This window comes from Oncorhynchus mykiss, chromosome 17, assembly GCF_013265735.2.
Source record: "Oncorhynchus mykiss isolate Arlee chromosome 17, USDA_OmykA_1.1, whole genome shotgun sequence".
Lineage (NCBI taxonomy): Eukaryota > Metazoa > Chordata > Actinopteri > Salmoniformes > Salmonidae > Oncorhynchus > Oncorhynchus mykiss.
Window position 1 is genome coordinate 79,220,541 of NC_048581.1, and position 19,063 is coordinate 79,239,603.

Below are 19,063 nucleotides of genomic sequence, written 5' to 3' on the forward strand. Positions count from 1 at the left end.
AATTTAGGCAACAACAACAAAAAATATGTGTCCCCCCCTTTGCCCTCAGAACAGCCTCAATTCATTGGGGCATGGACTCCACATGAAAAACCCAGCAGCATTGCAGTTCTTAACAAAAACCGGTGCGCCTGGCACCTACTACCATTCCTCGTTCAAAGATACTTACATCCTTTGTCTTGCCCATTCACCCTCTGAACGGCACATACACAATCCATGTCTCAATTATCTCAAGGTTTAAAAATCCTTCTTTAATCTGTGTCCTCCCCTTCATCTACACTGATTGAAGTGGATTTAACAAGTGACATCAATAAGGGATCATAGCTTTCACCTGGATTCATCTGGTCAGTGTATGTCATGGAAAGAGCAAGTGCTCTTAATGTTTAGTACACTCAGTGTAGATACCACTGACACCAAGACTGTGGTATCACACATATATTTATGAACACTGCCATGGATACATTCATGCATTATAAAGGCTCCTTGGAACTAGTTTTAATAGTTTCAATTGAGATTAATGTATTCTCCCCATTGAGGTCCGACTCCACCCTTACTTTCCAGTCTACTAGGTTTTTTGTGGCTGCTGTTGCAGCTGCCATGGTATGAGGGGGAGGGACAACTCGTTCAGGGAACAGCCAGCCCGGGGAGTCAGTCACATTCCTGGCCGGGATTCAATGACTGAACCAGACACAAACAAACAGAGAGAGAGAGAGAGAGAGAGAGAGAGAGAGGGAGGGGAAAGAGAGAGAGCGAGAGAGAGAGAGGGAGGGGAAAGAGAGAGAGAGAGAGAGAGAGAGGGAGAGAGAGAACGCCAGACTGCTCAGACTTGGCATGTTTGAGGATCACATCGTGCAGACTAGACATAGACATTGCAACCAGAGACTGCTTTGGAGAAGATAAACATTGTATCGTTTTGACGCTCTTATGTGAGTGGTCCGACGGATTTATCTTATCTGTGGACGGGAGAGTTAAGAGTATTTCAACTCAATAGTGTCTTATCCTCATTTTTTTAACAGATAACGACCTGGGCCGGTGGTGACATTCTCTAGTGACATGGAAATGCTCTTTTGGTGGATTTTGAAGACAACTGATTAAAATAGGTCGCGTACATTTGAACTCACTTCTCTAGTGGCAAAAACATGGAGGCTCCATCAAGCTTTCAGCCTCATCCCGGACTTCAGCAAACTCTGAAGCAGTTTCATTTGAGTTCCAGGAGCTCCCTTGGTGGACCTGCGGCGTTCTCCGCTCGGTGGCACCAGGAAATTCTCTTCAACAAAGATGGAAAAACAGCTGAACTGATGCTGGCCATGCCTCCCCTGACACCCCAGGTTTTATCGGGGCCGTTGTTCATTCCATCCGACCGCTCCATCGAAAGGTGCGAAACTGTCCTGGAGCGCGAGACAATTTCTTGTTTCGTGGTCGGCGGCGAGAAACGGCTGTGTCTGCCGCAGATTCTAAACAGTGTTCTGCGGGATTTCTCGCTTCAGCAGATCAACTCGGTGTGCGACGACCTGCATATCTACTGCTCCCGGTGCACTGCCGACCAGCTGGAGATCCTCAAAGTCGTGGGTATCCTGCCCTTCTCTGCCCCATCATGCGGACTGATCACCCAGACGGATGCTGAGCGCCTCTGCAATGCCCTCATTTACTGTGGTATCTACCCTCCTCACTGCAACAAAGAGTTGTCTGGCTCCCTAGAGTTGGAGAGGACGGAAAAAAGCTTCAAAGTATACCACGAATGTTTTGGTAGGTGTAAGGGGTTATTTGTCCCAGAACTGTATACCAGTCCCAATGCCGCCTGTATCCAATGCATGGACTGCAGACTCATGTACCCCACTCACAAGTTTGTGGTCCATAGTCACAAAAGACTAGAGAACCGGACAGTTCACTGGGGGTTCGACTCGGCTAACTGGCGGGTCTATGTTCTCCTGGACCCGGACTATACGGGGAAAGAAGAGAAGGCTGTCCTGGATCAGAACCTCAAAGAAATGAAGGGCAAATTTGACTTCGTGAACAAGTTCTCAAACAAATCATGCCGTGTAAGTCTGTTCAAGTTTTTTTTTTAAGTTTGTGTTTAAAATATCTTTTAACATATTTGATAACATACATTAACATTTAATTAAGTGATAATTCCTTAGAAGCAACCTGGGTCAGGATTAGACCCACCCGTTGTATAATTAAGCAATAAGGCTCGAGGAGGTGTGGTAAATGGCCCATATACCACGGCTAAGGGCTGTTCTTACGTATGATGCAACGCGGAGTGCTTGGATACAGCCCTTAGCCGTGGTATATTGGCCATATACCACAAACCCTCAAGGTGCCTTATTGCTATTATAAACTGGTAAACAATGTAATTATCAAAAGAAAGAAAGTGGCACACTCCATGTGTAATCTCCTGGCAATTTAATGGGTTTTTACCAACGTTTCGGCATCCGACTTTCTTTATTTTGATAGTTTATAGTTTATTTGCCATTAGTCAGCACCTCCACACAAACTATTATTCTGGGTATGCACCAGCTCATGTTTTTTTTAATCTACCAATGTAATTAGAGCATTAAAACAACTGTTTTGTCATACTGGTGGTATAAGGTCTGATATACCATGGATGTCAGCCAATCAGTATTCAGGGCTTGAACCACCCAGTTTATAATTTGTGATAACCTATTGGTTAATGTGTTGTTATTCATTAATCAATGGTAGTGTTTTGAAATAATGGCCCTATTACACAGTTGCGTGTTAAGAACAACTAAGGAAAACTGAATATGATCTTATTGCATGCCATTTAGCCCACAATATTGAGTCATTCCATCACTGTTACATTTGCAACTGACAATGTACAGTAGGGATGACCAACCTGTATATGATGGCCCCTCCCCCTGCCCTGTTCTATTGGTCTCACTCACTCACTCACTCACTCACTCACTCACTCAATCACTCACTCACTCACTCACTCACTCAACACACATTCATACATTCATACACACACACACACACACACACACACACACACACACACACACACACACACACACACACACACACACACACACAAACACACACACACACATTATTTTTTTCCAATCTTTTCCTCTCTGCCTTTTTGCAGTGCAGGTACATTGGTTTAAATTCACATTGAAAAGGTTGTTTTAAAATGTTCCTTTGAAAACAAAAGAACCTCAAACTTTCACACCCTGAGTGGTCCTCCACTCCACTCTCCTTGGATCCCCCATAGGGTAACTCAAGGGCATCTTCATATGACCGTTTTTATTAGTGTCAGAGAAGGGAGGGGGACTGGGGAATCCATTATTGGGCCACAAGGTGGGTTAGGGGATAAGAGTTTAATGAACTATGAGTTATCACAATGTGTGTTAGATCAGGATAGGTTATGTGTATGTGTGTGTGCGTGCGTGCGTGCGAACTTGAGCCCATTGAATGCAGGGTGGTGGAAGGTTTTCAGGGTGAACACTTGCCTGAGGTCTATGGCTGTGCTGCCTGGCTCCACGCGAGGCTCACAGATGTTCAGAGTGGACAAAGGACAGGGAGACATGGTGGCTGTTTCCCTCAGCTCACAACAGCTGTTGAGTGGGACTTAGCTAATGACTGGACACTATGTTTCACTGTGGTGTAACAACTACACTCTGAACAGGAGACAGGCTATGTCTCTTCAATATTCCTCTTAGTGACTTTACATTTCATTATCATTCCTATACAGGACATTTTGGAATTTGTATGTATTATTAGAAATGAATGGAGGTCTACCTCGACCAAGAGAGGCTTGGTTGAATATTAGTTCTGAGCGATTAACCGAAATATAGATTCTTTTTCAGTTTTTAACAACTAATTGAATGACGTCAGTTCAAATATTTTAAATAAATTGTGTTTTTTTTCTCCAGTGAGCTCAATGCGCATATTGCACAGTTTCTCTAGAGATAAATAACATCCAGCCTGAACAGTGCGATGTAGTAGGGAGTTGTAGTTTCCAACAGGCCAATATTCTACATAGGTTAGCGCATAAAACATGATAATTAACTACAATGACCATAATCCATTATGCATCTACCAGTCTGTGTTTCTTTTAAGCCTGCTATGGAAGAGACAAGAATGCATAATCGTGAGTCTCAACGTCAACAGTGAAGAAGCGACCCCGGGATGCTGGCCTCCTAGGCAGAGTTCCTCTGTCCAGTGTCTGTGTTCTTTCGTCCATCTTAATATTCAATTTTTATTGGTCAGTCTGAGATATGTCTTTTTCTTTGCAACTCTGCTTAGAAGGCCAGCATCCCGGAGTCGCCTCCTCTGTTTCTCAAACTAGACACTCTAATGTACTTGTCCTCTTGCTCAGTTGTGCACCGGGGCCTCCCACTCCACTTTCTATTCTGGTTAGAGCCAGTTTGTGCTGTTCTGTGAAGGGAGTAGTACATACCGCTTTACGAGATCTTCAGTTTCTTGGTAATTTCTCCCATGGAATAGCCTTCATTTCTCAGAACAGGAATAGACTGATGAGTCTCAGAAGACAGTTCTTTGTGAGCCTGTAATCGAACCCACAAATGCTGATGCTCCAGATACTCAACTAGTCTAAAGAAGGCCAGTTTTATTGCTTCTTTAATTAGAACAACAGTTTTCAGCTGTGCTAACATAATTGCAAAAATGGTTTTCTAATGATCAATTAGCCTTTTAAAATTATAAACTTTGATTAGCTAACACAATGTGCCATTAGAACACAGTTGTGATAGTTGCTGATAATGGGCCTCTGTACACCTATGTAGATATTCCAATGAAAAATCAGCCGTTTCCCGCTACTATAGTCATATACAACATTAACAATATCTACACTAAATTTGATGTTATTTTAATGGACGAATGTGTTTTTCTTTCAAAAACAAGGACATTTCTAAGTGACCCCAAACTTTTGAACGGTAGTGTATATTCTTCATTTCTAAAGTGCTTGTAAAACGGCTTCCAATGTCTCTCTTTTGAGACACAGTAACATTGTGCCCTCTACAGTTTTCAAAATCTCACAGTTAATGCACATTTAATAATACAATTACATCATCTGTGTCATTTCCACATAAGAAATGGACATCCAGAACCTCACAGTGGCTTGGACCTAAAGAAAAAATGTCTGTGTGGCAAAATCTCCACCACCTGTTGCTTACCGCTGCTGTCCTAACTGTAGTCATCATGACATGATATATGGTCAGTGTGTTTCATATTTTCAAAACTGTGAGGTCTCTGCTTCAGGGGGCATAGGGTGGTGTGGGGTTGTGGTGTGTGTCTGCCTGCCTGCCTTGGTTCACAGTCAGGAGTGTCCCAGTTAGCAGACAGCCAGGCCTGGTCCTTGGGGAGCTGCACACCAGTGCTCCCATACATCACTCTGACAGGGGAAGCTGCTGAGAGGCTGGACTGACAGGGTCGCTAGCAGCCAGCCCTGGCTCGCTTACCCATAAAAAAACAACAATGTTATCAACCGACCTCAGACCCACACTAATGTCAGGGTGTGTGTTGGGTCAGACCTCATCCAGGATCATGTCTGTCTGTTTGGGCATTCAGTTACACTACTGTACACAGAGCTCTGTAAACTAGGTTCAGTTAAAAATGACCTTTTTGCTATTTTTGAGTATTTTCTTTCAATAAAAAGAGAAAGTATATTGAGATAATAGGTAATTAAATTATAAACATTTCCAAAGTTCTGTAGAACAAGTTGAACAGGGTTTCTACATAGCTAGAGACAGTATTATAGTTGGATATCATTGTTCGGGTGCAAAGCAGACAGGGAATTGAGGGTTGATGACACCAGAGGTCAGGGGCGGACTGGGACCAGAAATCGTCCCTGGCATTTTGTAATGGGTGCGTGTTGGTTGCAGGGAAGTCAGGCGCAGGAGAATGAACTTGGTATAAACGGGGTTGTTTAATAAGTGCTCATAAAACTCCAAAAACCAAAATATACAAAAAAATTATAAAAGTGGGGACAAAACCCGTCGCACACCGACACATGACTTGCACATAACATTCAATCAAACAATCTCCTACAAGAACATGAGGGGAAACAGAGGGTTAAATACACAACATGTAATGATGAGATTGGAACCGGGTGTAAAGGAAGACAAGACAAAACCAATAGAAAATGAAAAATGGATCAGTGATGGCTAGAAGGTCGGTGATATCGACCGCCGAACACCGCCCGAACAAGGAGAGGGACCGACTTCGGCGGAAGTCGTGACACTTTTCTAACACACCGGCCCAATCTCCCCCCCCCTCTTGATGCCCCCATACTGCGCTAAAAACCCCAGTTAGACAGGCCAACTGGGCTGAAAATGGACCAGCCCATCTGGCATTTGCCCGAAATGCCAGATGGCCAGTACGGCCCTGTCAGAAGTCCGTTGTGTCTGTTTTAAATTGAATCCTGCATTTGGTAGTTTAGCCATTGCCTAATGTAAAGATGGGGGGTAGATTGGAGGAAAACAGGCTGTAGACTCTCATTGAAGAGATGTGGGCCCAGTGGAGCAAGGTCTTAACATGTGTTGTTAAAGAGCTGTGACACCTGACCTCTATCCACAGAGACTGACCCCACTCACCCCCACTCTTTTGACAGCGTCCAATCAGATGTCCTTGTGTCCAGTCCACTGGCCAGATGGCTGTCTGATAAAGGACAGAGAGACACAGCAAATAAATAAATACAAATAACAAATATTATTCCGAACTAGCCTAGCAACCACACAAATACAAAAACACATAGTACCACAGTATCTATAATACAGGAACCAAGTACACCAGCATACAACAGAAACAAAGGATCTTATGAAACCAAATATCAAAGGTATAAAAAATGATATTGATTGATTTTCTGAAATATGAATTTCAACTGTTCTTCTATTTAGGGGAAGTACATAAAATATGCTTTTGTAAGGAATGACTAAAATATGTTTCCCTCCCTCATTGTCCAATATTTCTTATAATAAGCTTAACAAGTAAGAGCAATAACGTCAGTCTTGTGTATGAGTGTAGAGAAGCGGATTCTGGAGACCCATGTAGTCCTTCCTTAATGGAATGGATATTTATGCCATTTCTCATCCCATTGTTCTGTTCATCAAATGAGCCTCAAACCTGGGACCAAACCAGTAAACTGAGTACTGTACTCTGAGGTGGAGAGGGACGGTGTGTGTTTGTTGTGCGTGTAAGGCCCTACATCTGTGTGCTTAGGTATTGCTCTGTGTAACTTATGGCTAGCAAGACAAATCAAATCAAACGTTAAATTGTCACATTTGCTGAATACGACATGTGTAGACTTTCCCGAAGGCTTTAGAGTTAAAAAGTACACAAAAAATCAAAATAAGCAGAAAAAATAGGAAATATTAACACAATAGAATAATGAGGCTATATACAAGGAGTGCCAGTACAGAGTGAATGTGTAGGGCTACGAGGTAGTTGAGGTAATTCAGGTAATATGCACATGTAGGTAGGGGTAAAAGACAGTGTTGTCTGTATGTGTCTGTGTGTATGTGTATGAGTGTGTGTGTGAGGGGGTGTGTATGAGTGTGTGTGCAGTATGTGCATGTGAGTGGGCATGTATTATGCCTGGATCAGCTGGGCTGGGTGATTCAAATGAGCTCACTGCCGGCTCATTACCGCACCTATCTGTCTGCTAACCTCTGGGAAGCCCTGAGAGCACACATGGTTCATCCCCCCTGCCCCTGGCCCGGCCCTCAGTCACCCCTGTCTGACCAGCGCTGACCCAACACACACTTCCTCACTGACCAGCACCTACCCTAAACGGACCAGCCAAGCCAAACTCCCAGCATCTCCAACCTCTGCCTCCAGTTCAACCTAAACCATAGCCTAGTCCCTAAGCAAACACATATTTATGTGGATAATGCATCCAGCCCAGAGTGTTGTTGGTAGGATTCTATATAAGGAGCTCTGAGTCTGTTCAATTGCCTCATCTGTAAACCCTTTTCAAAACATGGATAACTAGAGAAGTGCATCATCTCGTATTATATGTGATTGAAGGAGAGTGAGAGGCAGTGTATCAGAAAGAGGGATGTGGGGAGCTCACAGAGGAGCTCACAGAGGAGCTCACAGAGGAGCTCACTGGGGTCTCACCCTCCATTCTCCAAAGGCTGACCCCCTGTTAAAAGGACGTCAGCTGGAGCTCTGTCATGGGTGATGTGTGGTAAAGACCAGCCACCTCCTTTGTTTCAGAGCCCTGCCTTTCAGTGGCTGTTAAGTGCAGCCATTCCTTTTTGTTAATGTCTTGTTTCTTTGGGTGGTGCGTGGGTAAAATGTCTCTAACTCACAGCCTCTCCCAGGGTGGGAAACCTATGACTGAGCACTTTGCTGTGTATGTCTGTATCAATGGCATCCTGTTCCATGTAGGGCAGCCAGTCGCCACTGACTGGTCACTGTCTGTCTGCTTCAAAAGCATGCACACTAACCTGAAAGTACATCTTCAAGTAGACCTCATACCATTATTCATCACCTATGACAAATAGATGGTACAGGGTTTGTTGATGTGGTGTACATTCTTTAAAGGTGGTGTTTAACAGTAGACAGTCAGAGAAGGAGATTAGTGAGGAGGAGGTGGAGAGGAGGAGATTAGTGAGGAGAAGGAGGTGGAGAGGAGGAGGAGATTCGTGAGGAGGAGGAGATTAGTGAGAAGGAGGTGGAGAGGAAGAGGAGATTAGTGAGAAGGAGGTGGAGAGGAGGAGGAGATTCGTGAGGAGAAGGAGGTGAAGATTAGTGAGGAGAGGAGGAGGAGATTAGCAAGGAGGAGGTGGAGAGGAGGAGATTAGTGAGGAGAAGGAGGGGGAGATTAGCAAGGAGGAGGTGGAGAGGAGGAGATTAGTGAGGAGAAGGAGGTGAAGAGGAGGAGGAGATTAGTGAGGAGGAGGTGGAGAGGAAAATGAGATTAGTGAGGAGAAGGAGGTGAAGAGGAGGAGATTAGCAAGGAGGAGGTGGAGAGGAGGAGATTAGTGAGGAGAAGGAGGGGGAGATTAGCAAGGAGGAGGTGGAGAGGAGGAGATTAGTGAGGAGAAGGAGGTGAAGAGGAGGAGGAGATTAGTGAGGAGGAGGTGGAGAGGAAAATGAGATTAGTGAGGAGAAGGAGGTGGAGAGGAGGAGGAGATTAGTGAGGAGAAGGAGGTGAAGATTAGTGAGGAGAGGAGGAGGAGATTAGTGAGAAGGAGATGGAGAGGAAGAGGAGATTAGTGAGGAGAAGGAGGTGGAGAGGAGGAGATTAGTGAGGAGAAGGAGGAGGAGAAGGAGGTGGAGAAGAGGAGGAGATTGGTGAGGAGAAGGAGGTAGAGAGGAGGAGATTAGTGAGGAGAAGGAGGTGGAGAGGAGGAGGAAATTAGTGAGGAGAAGGAGGTGGAGAGGAGGAGATTAGTGAGAAGAAGGAGGTGGAGAGGAGGAGATTAGTGAGAAGAAGGAGGTGGAGAGGAGGAGATTTTTGAGAAGAAGGAGGTGGAGAGGAGGAGGAGATTAGTGAAGAGAAGGAGGTGGAGAGGAGGAGATTAGTGAAGAGAAGGAGGTGGACAGGAGGAGATTAGTGAGGAGAAGGAGGTGGAGAGGAGGAGATTTTTGAGAAGAAGGAGGTGGAGAGGAGGAGGAGATTAGTGAAGAGAAGGAGGTGGAGAGGAGGAGATTAGTGAAGAGAAGGAGGTGGACAGGAGGAGATTAGTGATGAGAAAGAGGTGGAGAGGAGGAGATTAGTGAAGAGAAGGAGGTGGACAGGAGGAGATTAGTGATGAGAAAGAGGTGGAGAGGAGGAGATTAGTGAGGAGAAGGAGGTGAAGAGGAGGAGATTTTTGAGAAGAAGGAGGTGGAGAGGAGGAGGAGATTCGTGAGGAGGAGGAGATTAGTGAGAAGGAGGTGGAGAGGAAGAGGAGATTAGTGAGAAGGAGGTGGAGAGGAGGAGGAGATTCGTGAGGAGAAGGAGGTGAAGATTAGTGAGGAGAGGAGGAGGAGATTAGCAAGGAGGAGGTGGAGAGGAGGAGATTAGTGAGGAGAAGGAGGTGAAGAGGAGGAGGAGATTAGTGAGGAGAAGGAGGGGGAGATTAGCAAGGAGGAGGTGGAGAGGAGGAGATTAGTGAGGAGAAGGAGGTGAAGAGGAGGAGGAGATTAGTGAGGAGGAGGTGGAGAGGAAAATTAGATTAGTGAGGAGAAGGAGGTGAAGAGGAGGAGATTTTTGAGAAGAAGGAGGTGGAGAGGAGGAGGAGATTAGTGAAGAGAAGGAGGTGGAGAGGAGAAGATTAGTGAGGAGAAGGAGGTGGACAGGAGGAGGAGATTAGTGAGGGGAGGAGGTGGAGAGGAGGAGGAGATTAGTGAGGAGAGGAGGTGGAGAGGAGGAGGAGATTAGCTGTGGCTGTGACTGTAGTCTTGCTGAGAACAGATGCCTGGATGGGGTTTGGTGTTATTTTATGATCATCAGTTCATCTGCGATAGCCTCGTGATTATGAGATACATGATTAAGACTCTGCTCCATCTGTGTGGATAGCGAAAATCCTGCAGCCTGCACCTGCTGCTGGGAGGATAGGAGGACTAAGCTGCTGCTGGGAGGAGGAGGTTTTAATCCTGGAACACTCTTAGAATGCACTGACTCGGTTTGGATGAGAATTAACATCTGGACGGCTCTTTGGGGATCTGAGTGATGGGTCTGAGTCTAGTGTCTAAGTTTGACCTCTTCAGACAAGGAAACTGTAACGTTCCTCTTCCCTCATGCTAACTTAGTTACTGCTAACTTAGTTACTAGTAACTTAGTTACTGCTAACTTAGTTTCTGCTAACTTAGTTACTGCTAACTTAGTTACTACTAACTTAGTTACTGCTAACTTGGTTACTGCTAACTTAGGTACTGCTAACTTAGTTACTGCTAACTTAGTTATTACTACTAATTTAGTTACTGCTAACGTAGTTACTGCTAACTTAGTTACTGCTAACTTTGTCTGGAATTTTCATTATTTGATTATTAGAGAACAGGAAATAGAAATATGAGAATATGTCTTCCAGACTTGCTTGCTGCAGCAACACACAGAGCTTAGTAATGTTAGTAATGTTAGTAATGTTAGTAATGTTAGTCATGTTAGTCATGTTAGTCATGTTAGTCATGTTAGTAATGTTGTTAGTCATGTTAGTCATGTTAGTCATGTTAGTAATGTTGTTAGTAATGTTAGTCATGTTAGTCATGTTAGTGATGTTAGTCAGTGATGTTAGTCTTTCTACACTTTTTGAAGCCACAGACAGTATCATTTTTTATTTAGTTATTATGTCCATCTTGGTTTGCCTTTGAACTGACCTGCAGTACTAGTCTGTGTTTGTTGATCTATCAGACCAGTGCTACAGTAATGTTGCTCCAGCCAGAACAGAACAGAGCAGGTCCTGCTGGTGCCATATGACAAATCGGCATGCTGCTCTCGCCTACGTTCCGCCCACCAACCACCCCCAAAACTATCAGGAGGATTAGCTCACGTAGCTAAATCAAAAAGACTGTTCAATGTTCAGACTGCATTTGTTCCAAATGATGGATTTAAATGCTCACAAATCATGCAATCATTTCAGTTGTAGCTGGTGCAAATTGTAGGCTACAGTCACTGAATTGTAAAAGTAGTGAATGTTTTAATGATTTACTAATTCCTTGCTCTCCAGGATATACATCATTTATTTTAGGATTAATTGGAACAGATTAACTCTCACTGCAGGTTCAGTTCAGAATTCAAACAACCCAAGACGGAGAGGAAAGCATCTGTTAGCAACCAACATTATTCTGTAATCACTAGGTTAGAAAGTCTGGTTTGCATGAAATATGTTTTTTAACTGAGTGTGTGTCCCAGGCAGCATTCAGAGTTCTCTCAAAGTACACACACACACGCACACACGCACGCGCGCGCACACACACACACACACACACACACACACACACACACACACACACACACACACACACACACACACAAACACACACAGGCTGGAGTCTCCTCCATACAGTAGGCCTGTGATTGGAGGGCCGATGTGGTTGCTAAGCAGAGCTGCTCTTCCTCTGCTAAATGAGAACTTGGTGCTCTTTCTCTGGCTGGTGGGCTGAGAGGAGTGTGCCAGAGCTGAGCAGCACAACACACACAGACAGGCAGGCAGGCCTCCCCTTCTCCACCCTCCTCTACCCTGCACAACAGATACGTCCTCCTCCCTATAGAATACACACCTCGTCGTCCAACTACATCACATACAGCTGACCTCGTTACACAGCCCTCCAACCACCTCCTCCTCCAACTACACCACATACAGCTGACCTCGTTACACAGCCCTCCAACCACCTCCTCCTCCAACTACACCACATACAGCAGACCTCGTTACACAGCCCTCCAACCACCTCCTCCTCCAACTACACCACATACAGCAGACCTCGTTACACAGACCTCCAACTACACCACATACAGCAGACCTCGTTACACAGACCTCCAACTACACCACATACAGCTGACCTCGTTACACAGCCCTCCAACCACCTCCTCCTTCAACTACACCACATACAGCAGACCTCGTTACACAGCCCTCCAACCACCTCCTCCTCCAACTACACCACATACAGCTGACCTCGTTACACAGCCCTCCAACTACACCACACACAGCAGACCTCGTTATACAGACCTCCAACCACCTCCTCCTCCATCTACACCACATACAGCAGACCTCGTTACACAGCCCTCCAACCACCTCCTCCTCCAACTACACCACATACAGCTGACCTCATTACACAGCCCTCCAACCACCTCCTCCTCCAACTACACCACATACAGCAGACCTCGTTACACAGCCCTCCAACCACCTCCTCCTCCAACTACACCACATACAGCAGACCTCGTTACACAGACCTCCAACCACTTCCTCCTCCAACTACACCACATACAGCAGACCTCGTTACACAGACCTCCAACCACCTCCTCCTTCTCCCTACAGCACAGAGCTTCTCCTCCTCCCTACAATTCCTATTTTACACTACAGAACATAGAAAGCACACCGTTCCTACTGCCCTGAAGGCTGCCATTCATCTGCAGTCATTCAGTCCTGCCTGTCCCTCTGCAAATGAAGAGAGAGGGTGAGGATGACTGTGATGTCAGGATGACCAGACAGCCAGGCTCCATCTCTGCTCTGAATGAAGGAGTGGGAGACTAATTTCTCTGCCTTTCTGCTCTGTTATATCCTATCAAGACAGGCTACTCTCTTGTGTATCTACTCTGTTATATCCTATCAAGATAGGCTACTATGTTGTGTATCTACTCTGTTATATCCTATCAAGATAGGCTACTATGTTGTGCATCTACTCTGTTATATCCTATCAAGATAGGCTACTATGTTGTGTTTCTGCTCTGCCTTGAAGGCAGTGCATTTGATATCTCATACTGTGGCTCTCATACTCGGCTCTCATACTGCGGTGTCTTTGCTCATCCACCCCCTGCAAACTAATAGACAACCAGTCCTATTAACCACATCACCTAATGGCTAGGCTATTTCCCTCTGTGCTAGTTTTGTCTGGTAAAAGCTTTGGGATTCGCAGAGCAGCTATTGTCTATTGGTGAAAAGCTGTGAGCCCATGTGTGCTCTTAAAATCAGACAGGAAGATAGGCAGGCAGACAGACAGGCAGGCAGGGAGATAGGTAGGCAGACAGGCAGGCAGATAGGCAGGCAGACAGACAGACAGATAGGCAGGCAGACAGACAGGCAGGCAGGAAGGCAGACAGGCAGGAAGGCAGACAGACAGGCAGACAGACAGGCAGGCAGGAAGGCAGATAGGCATATAGGCAGATAGGTAGGCAGACAGGCAGGCAGATAGGCAGGCAGGCAGACAGACAGACAGACAGACAGACAGACAGACAGACAGACAGACAGACAGACAGACAGACAGACAGACAGACAGATAGGCAGGCAGGAAGGCAGACAGGCATATAGGCAGGCAGATAGGTAGGCAGACAGACAGACAGACAGACAGATAGGCAGGCAGACAGACAGGAAGGCAGACAGGCAGGAAGGCAGACAGGCATATAGGCAGGCAGATAGGTAGGCAGCCAGGCAGATAGACAGGCAGATAGGCAGGCAGACAGACAGGAAGGCAGACAGGCATATAGGCAGGCAGGCAGATAGGTAGGCAGACAGGCAGGCAGATAGGCAGGCAGACAGACAGATAAGCAGGCAGACTGACAGATAGGCAGCCAGGCAGATAGGCAGGCAGATAGGTAGGCAGGCAGATAGGCAGGCAGACAGACAGGCATATAGGCAGGCAGGCAGATAGGTAGGGAGACAGGCAGGCAGACAGACAGACAGACAGATAGGCAGGCAGACAGACAGATAGGCAGGCAGATAGGCAGGCAAACAGACAGACAGGCAGGCAGATAGGCAGACAGACAGGCAGACATGCAGGCAGACAGGCAGGCAGATAGGCAGGTAGACAGGCAGGCAGATAGGCAGGCTCACATATCAAATTAATTCAGCACAGGTGTCTGTACTCTACTGGTCTGTACTGGGCTGAGTTAGACTTGTTTATTCAGTATTACAGGCCTCTTGGTCTGTCATGGTCACCCCCATTACTGTCTCCTTCTTTACCGCAAAGCATCTGACTAGTCCGTCCTTTCTCTCTCTTTTGTTCTTCCTGTTTCTAACAGGAAGTGCCCTCATTCAAAAGCCTTGATGTGTCGTTGCAGACGTGTCACTCCTGGTTACTCACCAGAGCAGGGCTCTGTCTCTCTCCTTTAATCCCTCCACACACTCCCTCACTCCCTTTCTTCCCTCCCTCCATATCTGACATGGCGGCTCTCGCATTTAGAGAGACAGGCGCACCGATTGGGGATGCTATAGGCTCAGAGAGAGAGAGAGAGAGCGTCTTCCCTCTGCAGGGGCCTTAGATGATGAGATGGCCTCATTCTGTGGCGCTGCCAGGGTGGGGCCCTTAACTGGAGCTCCCGTCCTCTGTCTGGTCTGCCCAGTGGGGCTGTGTGAGCCGGTGGCGTTGACGGGAGTCTGGCTGGCTTTATTTCCAGCCAGTCAGCGGGACCGCAGACAGACACAGACTGACTCAGCCTGAAATAGAGCTTGGATGGAGACTTGCCCTTTATCCCATAATGGGGAGACTTATAAACCCAGTGTCTTAAGGCAGGTAATTGTACAGTGTTAGGACAGAGGTTAGCTTTTACATCACCTTAAAAATCTCCAAGCTGCTTTTCAGATTATCATCATAAATTGGGTCGTCACCTCCTCTTTTGGCACCAACAGCTTAATCTGCTGCATAGTAAAGAGGCAGAGTATCCAGCTCCTATTGAGGCTGCAGTGACCTGACCTTTCTGGGTGTAATGTGCTCTTTGGCAATGGATAAGATGAAGCAAGGGCTCCTGAGAGGGAGTAAGTGAATAGGGATTAAGAGATGGATTATCTTTACATTGTGGAACGTTCCGATTTCACTATTGAAAGATTGGGTACGTTGTTAATACAACGATATACAGTTACAGTAGTGACATTGCAGATGAACCCATGACAGACACAACAATAGGTCAGTCTGTGTCACACATGGAATGTATGAATTATTCCAGGGCTATGACAGGGCCTTGTTGGAGCTCATCTCCACAAAGACTCCCATCTCTGCAGGTCCATATTTAATGCAGGCCTTTCAGCTGCTCAACTGTACAGGCTGATGATAGAATGAGCCTTTCCAGAGGGATTAGTCACCCTCTCATCAGCCGGCACCCTAATTTCTCTTCCTTTGTTGTGGTGCAGGCTGTACTAAATGGGATAAAGGACCTTGGCCGGACACAGTGGGAAGAAGTGGATTTTGTGTGGCTGGCAGGTGCAGTGGGGTGCAGACGGAGTGACAGTGGGGTTTTGAGTAGTGTGTGTGTGTGTGTGTGTGTGTGTGTGTGTGTGTGTGTGTGTGTGTGTGTGTGTGTGTGTGTGTTTCTGCTTGTGCGCATCTGTATGAGTAAGTGTGTTTCTGTAGGTGTGTGTGTGTCTTTGTGAGAGAGTGTGTGTGTGAGAGAGAGAGAGTGCATGTGTGTAAGAGAGTGTGTGTGTGTCTGGGTGTGTATCTGTGAGTAAGTGTCTGCTTGTGCACATCTGTATGAGTAAGTGTGTTTTTGTGAATGTGTGTGTCTTTGCGAGAGTGTGTGTGAGTGTTTGTGTCTGTGTGAGTGTGAATACGCGCGCGCCTCAGCAGGATATGTCTTCCCTGCGGCTGAGTACTGCTGAGATAGACCAGGAACCTCTGGAACTGGACTTGAACCCTCAATCACAGGGCTCCTCAGGGGTTTGCAGTAAATTGTTCAGGCGAATGGTTTTCTCTCTCCTTCCTCCTCTTTTTCTCCTCACATCTGGGGAGCAGTGCTAGCGCGCCTGTCATCTTTTACTGCGCTGAGGTAATTTCCACCCTATCTGTAGAGTGAAAACACGTGATGTACTGGGTTGGGCCTTGATGAAGCGGGGCTGGCATGGACCAACATGAACACAGGCACACATTCAGCGTATCAACATTTGCCCAAAACTGCCTTTCTAGCTAAGGCAAGTCTCAAACAGCACAATTAGAGCTTTTCAAAGTAAGTTGTCTAAATTATTATGAAAAAGATACCAATATCTTTCACCGAGTGAATTTGGCTTTAGTGCCAATCTAATTATGTTCAAGGTCATTTGCAATATCAGAAAAAAAAGTTTTCTGGAGCAGTCAGCTCAGAAAATGGCTGCGTAAATATGATCCCCAATCAGAGACAACGATAAACAGCTGCCTCTGATTGGGAACCATACCAGGCCAACATAGAAATAAATGCACTAGATCACCCACCCTAGTCACACCCCGACCTAACCAAAATAGAGAAGGGCGTGACAATTAGACCATAAGCATTCAAAATGTAACGAGTACTTTTGGGTGTCAGGGAAAATGTATGGAGTAAAAAATACATCATTTTCTTTAGGAATGTAGTGAAGTAAAAGTATAAAGTTGTCAAAAATATAAATAGTAAATTAAAGTGCAGATACAAGTACAAGTAGTACTTTAACGTATTTTTACTTAAGTACTTTGCATCACTCCCAATCACAAGCCTGCACAAATACAGACAAACCAATCAGAACACATCTCTGAGATATTGAAAAGCATAGTTCTGAGATATTGAAAAGCACAGTTTAGAGATATTGAGCATCTTAAGTTTTCACATCCCAGATTTCAAAACTGTTTTGTAGTGAATTCTTATTTCATAACCCATTAAGGTCCTCACCTAAAGTACCACGTATCAAAATCCTGATACATGTGTAAAACCAGTTTTTGTAGGGGGGTGCAATCACAGATAGAACATTATGGCTCTGAAATGTCAATCTGGGTTCAGCCGTAAGGTTCTATCAGACTTCTAAAGTAGACATGTTGAGTTTTTAAGAACATCGTAGCTGAAATAGCTTCAGTCTTCTTCAAATCTGAACATGGTTACAGGATCTGATGGAAATCATGATCTGTCTGTAGCCTTTTCTTCTTCACAAATATCGTCATTCATTTGCCTGAAAATGTTGCATCTTCATCCGATAGCTAAGTATTGAAGGTAGTGTGATGTTCCAGCTATCTTCAGACATATTGCCAGTACCACCACTGAGGTCTAGAATTATAACCCACCCAAACTAGGCCTATCTGAAATATGAAAATGATCAATGAAATCACCAGGTAGCCTATTGTTCTGGCAAGATGGATCCATAGCAGATTGCTAAACTATATTTTATATGGATAATATTTACATAGGTAGGCAGGCTACTCTGTTTTTGCCATTCAAAACCGGAGAGAATGAAACAATCTCTTTCTGGTCACGCCAATGCTGATGACTGGTCATTGGACAACAGTCAAGACTCACAATTTATTAGTTCTGAAAGAGAATATTGTTTCAACTAAATTTGGTGCAATACTGTAGGCCTATGAATAAGCAAAGCCACTGTTGATTGACAGTTTGCTGGTCCAATCAGAGGGCAGAGTGCGTTTCACTAGCCAATCAGTTTTTTACATGTGCAATACTGTCTCTGGCTGCGTGGAGAGTAATATAATAAATTCATATTAATCACAATTAATATAATAAATCAATACAAATCTATTTAGTCACAAATAAATAATGAAACATGTTCCATTTGGTTTAAATAATGCAAAAACAAAGTGTTGGAGAAGAATGTAAAAGTGCAATATGTGCCATGTAAAAAAGATAACGTTTAAGTTCCTTGCTCAGAACATGAGAACATATGAAAGCTGGTGGTTCCTTTTAACATTCCCAGGTAAGAAGTTTTAGGTTGTAGTTAATATAGGAATTTATAGGACTATTTCTCTCTATACCATTTATATTTCATATACCTTTGACTATTGGATGTTCTAATAGGTTCTTTAGTAATTGCCAGCCTAATCTCGGGAGTTGATAGGCTTGAAGTCATAAACAGCGCTGTGCTTCAAGCATTGCGAAGAACTGCTGGCAAACACAGGAAAGTGCTGTTTGAATGAATGCTTAAAAATATACTTGTGTATTGATTTTAAGAAATACATTGATGTTTATGGTTAGGTACATTGGTGCTACGATTGTGATTTTTTTCGCGAATGTGCTTGTTAAATCATCACCCGTTTGGCGAAGTAGGCTGTGATTTGATGATAAATTAACAGGCACCACATTGATTATATGCGAAGCAGAACAAGCTAGTTAAACTAGTAATATCATCAACCATGTGTAGTTAACTAGTGATTATGTTAAGATTGATTGATTTTTAATAAGATAAGTTTAATGCTAGCTAGCAACTTTCCTTGGCTCCTTGCTGCACTCGCGTAACAGGTGGTCAGCCTGCCACGCAGTCTCATCGTGGATTGCCAATAACCGATTGTTATGAAAACTTGAAATCGGCCCTAATTAATCGGCCATCGCTACAATGCTGTGTTGTCATGTATTGCTGCCATGCTATGTTGTTGTCTTAGGTCTCTTTATGTACCATACTCTACTGTGCTCTACTCTACTGTACTAAACTGTGCAGTACTGTACTGTGATGTTCAAACATAACCGAGACCTCTATGATTCGTTCATTTTTGGATCTGGTCCGCA

The 19,063-nt window shown here is 44.9% G+C and overlaps 1 protein-coding gene across 1 annotated transcript in view; it reads left to right on the forward strand.

The window, feature by feature from the left end:
* The first annotated feature begins 739 nt into the window (after positions 1 to 739).
* LOC110494642 (ski oncogene) overlaps positions 740 to 19,063 on the forward strand; it is a 52,166-nt gene continuing 33,842 nt past the window's right edge. The window contains exon 1 of the mRNA XM_021569886.2: positions 740 to 2,036. Coding sequence (XP_021425561.2) covers positions 1,137 to 2,036 — 900 coding nt within the window. The 5' untranslated portion in view covers positions 740 to 1,136. The remainder of the gene's footprint in view (positions 2,037 to 19,063) is intronic.